The 6975-nt window shown below is 38.7% G+C and overlaps 1 protein-coding gene across 1 annotated transcript; it reads right to left on the bottom strand.

Moving 5' to 3' along the window:
- LOC113155486 (protein phosphatase 1 regulatory subunit 36-like) lies at positions 1-6838 on the bottom strand. The gene is made up of 11 exons (XM_026350254.1): positions 6682-6838; positions 6356-6420; positions 6192-6275; positions 5864-6000; positions 5571-5640; positions 5347-5445; positions 4966-5106; positions 4506-4545; positions 3570-3799; positions 974-1174; positions 1-526 (listed from the first exon to the last, which is right to left on the bottom strand). The coding sequence occupies exons 1-11, from the start codon at positions 6709-6711 to the stop codon at positions 358-360; spliced, it is 1266 nt and encodes a 421-aa protein (XP_026206039.1). The 5' UTR covers positions 6712-6838; the 3' UTR covers positions 1-357.
- Positions 6839-6975: the final 137 nt, after the last annotated feature.

Genomic DNA, 6975 nt, shown 5'->3' with positions numbered 1-6975 from the left:
CATTATATTTTATTCAACAGCACCACCAGCTGGCAAATAGGAAACCTATTTAAATTCAGATGCAAATCCCAGCAAACATGGTGTGTGTTATGACATACATGAGAAGAACAGAATGAAAACTCAGCTGCTACCTGAATTAATTTTGTTCCTCGCCCTTTGGGCTGTGCTGAGGAATGCATTTGGAAGTCTGAGCACATGCAGTGCCTCTGTTACACCAACAGAAATGCACACTCACACATCAAACATTATTTCTTTCAAACATGCGACTCAGTCAGTGTCTGAGGTCACTACCTCAGTCGTAGCTGCTGAGTTTCTAGTGTCTATGTGGGTCGTGTTGCTGTATCTGTTAAATCCTACTCAGTTTGGTCCCATCAAGGTCGACCTGCTACCTTCAACATGGATGCCAGGAGGATCCTCACTGTTATTAACATCACCGCCTGCCTCGTCTCTGCTGTTCCTCTGTTCCCCATGGGGTATCAAGGTGCTGCGGCTGAACTGTTTCAGTGGTTTGCCAAGAATCCCAAACCTGATTAAATGAATGACAAAAGAATAAACATGAAATATGTCTTATGGCACACAAACACAAAACATCAGATATACCTATAAAATATTCTCCATTTTTAGTGTAGATGAACTGATTAGATGAAGGTAGACCTGTGATGTTATGAACTGCTAACCAAGCTTTATAATAAGCTTGGTTAGCTTATTAACATCATGCACAATTAGAGGTTTAAAGCTCCACTATATTTTATATTGTTTATATATTTATATTATATATTAACAAAGACTCAAATGACTTACTAAGGTTATTAGAGCAGCACTGTGCAGCTCTATGTAGCTTTAAACTTGTGGTTTTCTGACATAGAATTGTCATTCTGAGTATGGCAGTAGTGCAACAGATACATCATATTATGAGTCATGACAAATCATCCAGAGTGTTAAATGTGACTTATTCTATGATGTCAAACACCACCTGACGCTGGCCAGCTGCTGGTTGAGCTGCTCCGTCAAAGCCTTGGTGTCACAGCGCTGAGCCTGCAGTGGGCTCTGCCTTCTGGCCCGGCTCCCGAGGAACAGATGGGGTGACCGTTCTTTGGCCGAGGGGAACAGAGACACCATCAGAGGGGAACGCTGATTAACTATGCTGCTGAGGGCTGGATGCCTCTGGGACTTTCTGGGTAAGAAGTCAGATCAAGGAGCAGGGACAAAAAAATGTAATGAGCACATTGTACACATAAACACATGCAAATGTAAATGGATGTATTGTCCTCTATCACACCCTTTTGTCCTCTATCACACTAAAGGACAGATTACAGATAAATGCAGTATGAAGACATATGTATGTTCATTCATTAACATACATCAACAGCTGTTTAAGCATTTTGAAAAAGAGACATTCCTCACATATTCTGCTTTTTCAAACACACTTATAGTACTCATGATGGAAACCTAAACAAAGATCAAGAACCTATTACTCAGAAAAGTTGCTATAGCTGCTCTCAAGATCAATGTGCTATTCCAGATTAAATACAAAAATCCACAGAGATAGTAGAAGTACACAGCTCAGGATCCTCCTCTCTTTTTCTGGTTTTAAATCTGTATAAATAATGGTATCTCAAAGTGTTTTCCTGTTATTGTTGTGCTCTAGAGAGCTTGTTGTAGTATGTGGCTGTAATCAAGTCATTCTCAAGAGACAGTGTGAGTGGCGTGTGATTACACTCATATCATGTGTTAGCTGCAGGTCTCGAACAGTTTTATATGTTAATGAACAGTGATATGCATTCAATTTAATTCACTTCAGTTCAGTTCATTTATACAGCACCAAATCAAACAAAAGTAATCTCGAGGCATTTGGCATTGTTAGGTTAGGTTTAAGACCTTACAGAATTATGTGGAAAACATATACAGTACAACTACAGATGTGCAGTTGTACTGTAACTCACATGTCGTGTCATGTGTTGGGTACACACCTTGAAAGAGCCTTTATGTTAATGAAAAGCTCTTCTCAAAGTTGATTATCACATGAATGAGTGTGTTTGTCTAATGGTATACTGTGTGTGCTGTAAACATCTATTTCAATATCAGAGTGCTTCTTTGCTTCTCCAGAGTTAGCTGTGTTTTTCCCCCACTGAGTGGGGTGTGACTACTCACATGTCATGTGCTAGGTACAGACCTTCAACAGGCCTTTATGCTAATGAAAGGTTCTTTATATATGGTAACCACATGAGTTGGGTGCATTTATCTCATGGTATATGTTTGATAGCCTTTGAAATATCAACACACTTCTTTGTCACTTTAGAGTTCACTATCGTCATGTACTGTATGGTTGCTATGTTTCTCCCCATTGATCAACGCAACAAATAAAGCAACTGCTGGCTCTAATCTTTTTAATACTCCCAATACCTTACCTAGAGACAACACAGCAGGAAATGGTAATGGGAATTTTAACCACTTTTTGTATTAGCAGCTGGTTATCCATAGTAATACATCACAATTTGTTAGTTGATTATGCGGGGCGGAAGTTACACAAAATACATTTTGTGTGAAAGTAACATATAACACCACTTCAAAATTGTATGTATTATGGTACTTATGATGGCATAATGGTACTTTACTGTTCATCATTTCTTTTCAGTGTATGTAAGACAGCTGGAAGCTGTACTAAAGCTAGTCCAAACTATGTTGTGTACATCCAGCCTCAGGAGGAGAGCAAGCTTCGAGCCCAGCTTTTGATTGTTTGGTCTAAACCTGACAGCAGGAAAGAGCATTGTGCCCCTGACAGCTTACACAAGTGCCAATCTTGCATCAGACACACAGAACAACATAAAATGGGCTGTCAGAAAGTTCTTTCTATTGGACAAAGCTATGACTCTGTCTTCATCAATCAAATTCCAGTTATAGTCCTGACATGGCGTCCATCAAATGTAGACAACTTACCGTCTGATCTGTTAGGTTAGTTGCTGTATAATATGGAGTCATGGCAGACTGGTTAAACAGGCTGATGGTTGGAATTTACAAAAAGCAATTCCAACAGTATTGCTGAGCAAGATACTGAAAACTGATCAGTTTATCATTAAGTGAGTCAGTAAATAAGAGTGATTAATAGTTTACGATTGTTTGAGTCCAATTAAATCGCAACAATAGAACAACAATAAATTTGGGTCGAATAAAAAGCATGACCTCTGACCTTTTAAGGTGAAGTCACACTGTCACCAAAGATAGATTTTAAATTTATCTCTGACTTAGTTTTAAGTTGTAGTGGAAGAGTGGGAGGACAAAAATTAATGGACATCGATGCAAAATAGCGCTCTCCAGACAGACCACCACAGAGTCTTAAAGTACTGTAGGTGACCCTTTCTGACTGGTCTGTAGGGAAAAAACCTTCTTAGGACAAATAAATAATGTATAGCTTCACAGAAGTGAGAACATAAAGAGTGCTGTAACTAAAGAGGCAAAAACGCTGTTACTTTATACCAATCAAAAATTCTTGTTCTCATAAAACATACATGTACAGTGACAGAGAGCACTACATGCCACCTCTACTGCACCTTTACTTTACTTTAACGTACCTATGCTTGAATTGGCCATTACATGCTGTCTGCTTGGAGTCAGCTTCTCCCATCTTCAGTGAACCGTTAAGAAGAGTTGAGGTCATTCCTGAGACCCCATCAGTCCTGTTCCTCGCTGCCATGTTGAAGGTGTCAGAGTACAAAAGACACCAAACCTCCTCCTGGATGTCCCTTAGGTCCTTCCTACCAAACGTCACCCAGGCCACATAGCAGAAGAAGCTGTACAAGCACTAGGTAAAGTGGGTTAGATAAAAAAAAAAAGGAAGCGTGTCACCTGCCAATCTTTATCAGACCACTTACTTTGTTAGCTCATTTTTTCATGTATTCAGTGAAAGAACATTCAGCATCCCTTATCCCGTCTAAAATCCCAGTGGGCCACTTGTTCTTCTGTGGTTTTTAAAAGGTCACAACAGCTATTTTTGTCCAAAAAGGTCACATACAGAGCAGGCAATAAGTTGCTGCTGTTAGTGTGATATTTCTCTCTCTGCCCACCCACCTGACTAAATACTGGAGAGCCTGTCAAAGCAAAGCACCTGTGTTGAGTCAACATCTCCTGCCACTGACTAATTCATTAAGGCCACCAGGCATAACCAGCACTCAGTGTCGTTCTGTTTTCTAGTCATTGCCGTCTGTATTCACAGATGGTGAACTGGCCTTCACTCTGACCTGCTGAAGGCTCCATTTTTGTGTGCAGATAAGGCAATACATTTTGAAATGTTTTAAAATGCTGCTTATGCAAGGAACAAATGTCAGGTCAGTTACTGTAGGAGCCATATTTATCAGGCTTTTAAAAACAAAGGGAGTGGTGATGGAAACAAAATGCAATTATTAACCTGTAACACACATAATAACCTTAAAAACAGGGAAAATACCTAAAATGGAAAGAGTCTACCTGAAAACTACAGTTCTGTAGCAAAAGGTTCTAATTACACCTACCGCATCTAGCAGCCATTCTGCAGCGCTTAACATCGGTCCCCTAAGAAAATACATAAACGATTGATATGCAGTAGACATTTGTGATTGTTCACTTGGTATTTTTCACTGAATGTAACAGTTTCCTTCAGCTTATGTGAGCTGCATTGCTATATGTCTAGCAGGTAGGTATATTTCAACAGTACATAATATTTGTGAGCTCAAAACCTTTTAAACTCTTAATCATGTGAGGGGTCATTGTCCGCTTTGGACATATGACACATGAGAAACAGTACACATTCAGAGAGAAGAATGGATTCCACTAAATAGCAGCAAATTTTGAATGCAAATAACATACAGCCAATCCACTACTTCATGAAACTCTCAGACTTTTTGGAATGAACAATCTCATGACTTGAACATAATTTAAAATCTGAAACATGCTGCCTGCACATGACAATTGTAAATTTTAACAAATACTCACCTGTGATATCTTGTATTTTGATGCTGTTTTATCGCCAAGTCCATGAATAGGCTGAAGTAGCAGACAGCCAGCTTCTTTTTAGCTATCTCCTTTTTGGCCAAAGTTTCTGCCATCTTCTGTTGCTCTGTGTTAATGTCTACACTGACACATCGTTTAGAAAAAAAGTGAGTATGCAAAAAGACACAACAGACAACAGAGAAAAGTGAATTAGAAAAAAACAAAAACAAATATATTGTATTGTATGCAAATGATAACTGCATATACTTTAGCATTAATGTGACAAAAAAATAACATCAATAAAGTAAAGGTAATCAACTCCAGGCTGTACTCTAACATACATGTGTATAATAGACAGGTCTCCTTAGATCTCAGTATACTTACACCATTAAAGGTTTTGGTTTATTCTCAAGAGACTTGTGTTCGAAGAAACAAGACAGGTAAAGAAAAAGGGCAGCAAGAACATCATCCAGCTCTTGACTCCTGGATACACAGAGAGGGGATGTAATACTGTGTAGTAGATCTCTTCATAAGATGTACAACAATGGAATCTGTATACATAAATAAAACCATCTGTATACATAAAATCATGTCCTTGTAGTCCTTACTTCAATAGGGCCAGAAAGCAGAATGGGATAGGAAGTGAATAATTTTCCTGTAGCAATCTGACAGCCACCTCTACAATACAGAAAGTTCTGTCACAACAAGGTCAACGGTCATCACACCTTCACAGAATTATGTGCATAATTATCTGGATAAAAACGCAATCACAAAGGCAAAAATATGAATATTTCCTGATTCATTCACATTTGTAGCAACCTTCTATTTGTTTAGTAATTGCCAATACTCTTACATAGCAGCACATAGCAGTATTATTGTTCAACAACATATTGAAACTTGCGTTTAACATCATCAATGGTGACACGTTCTCCTCGCCTCTTCAGCACTGAGGACATGTATGCTTTCAGATGAGCAGAGCTCAGAGTCTTTGCAATGCTTGGGCGCCATCTATGGTTCAATGTACAGATGTCAGCCAACCTAAGGGGACAGTAGGGATGTTTCAACAAGTGCAGGTTAGTCTCAGCTGTGAAATGCAAAACTTTTAATTATGTGTATTTAGAATAGAATAGCTCAGTATGGACCGTCATTGCGTCTGTACACACAGCTGATTAAAAATTACCAAGTATTAAAGCAAACATAACAAAAGAATAAAACTTTTGGAGGCCTACCACTCGGCACGCTGCTGGAGACCGTTGAAATTGACATTGCTTTGCCTCCTTTTCCTTAAAGCACCATCCTCTGCCGGACTATTACTACAGGAGACGACAAGAACACGTCTTATAAATGTCAGCTAGCATGCTGAGCACCTTTATATTAGCCAGGTTACACTCACCTGACAAACTCCACCGTGTGGGATTCATCACTCCACACCCAGCGGCCTGGACACGGCACACTCACCTGAAAGGTAACTAGTTAGCTGCTTCGTTAAGGTCAACCTGACGTTTAGCTTCACGACAAGTTAAATTAACCCAACCAAATAAGTCATTTTAGCACTTTTACAGTTAATTGTGATAAAGTAAGCTAGCGTTAAAGTTAGGTAGCACAAGACACGGGCAGCTGTAGTCACTGTCAGAGCTTTATAGATAGGATGCTTTATTATTACCGCTTTAAAACTAACTTTAAACCGTTTAAAAGATCACTATTTATGTGTAAACTTACATTTCTCGTCTCGTCGGCACATTTCGGCATTTTTATAGCATTTAGCTAGCACTCCTTTCTTTTTGCCGTTTGCTAATGTTAGGCTCCGTATCTAAGCAACAGCCAATAGGGAAGAAGCTGTCCCTATGACGCAACTAAAGTGAGACGAGAGTCAACATAGAGATTTTTTATTATGTGCATTATTATTATTATTATTATTATTATTATTATTATTATTTTTACATATTTAACAATTAAGATTGTGGTAATTAAAACAACTAGTAAATATAAACTTGAATGAAACTGTAGTTCTGT

The sequence above is a fragment of the Anabas testudineus genome, chromosome 11 (genome assembly GCF_900324465.2).
Source record: "Anabas testudineus chromosome 11, fAnaTes1.2, whole genome shotgun sequence".
Classification (NCBI taxonomy): domain Eukaryota; kingdom Metazoa; phylum Chordata; class Actinopteri; order Anabantiformes; family Anabantidae; genus Anabas; species Anabas testudineus.
This window is presented reverse-complemented; position numbering and strand designations above follow the sequence as displayed.

Excerpts from the sequence above, each read along its gene's own strand:
- LOC113155486 (XM_026350254.1), bottom strand. The coding sequence starts at position 6,711 with ATGCCGAAATGTGCCGACGAGACGAGAAAT. Across the intron at positions 6,001-6,191 it reads CTCCAGCAGCGTGCCGAGTG|GTTGGCTGACATCTGTACAT; the intron begins GTAGGCCTCCAA and ends CTGTCCCCTTAG. Across the intron at positions 5,107-5,346 it reads AAACCAAAACCTTTAATGGT|TGTAGACATTAACACAGAGC; the intron begins GTAAGTATACTG and ends ACGATGTGTCAG.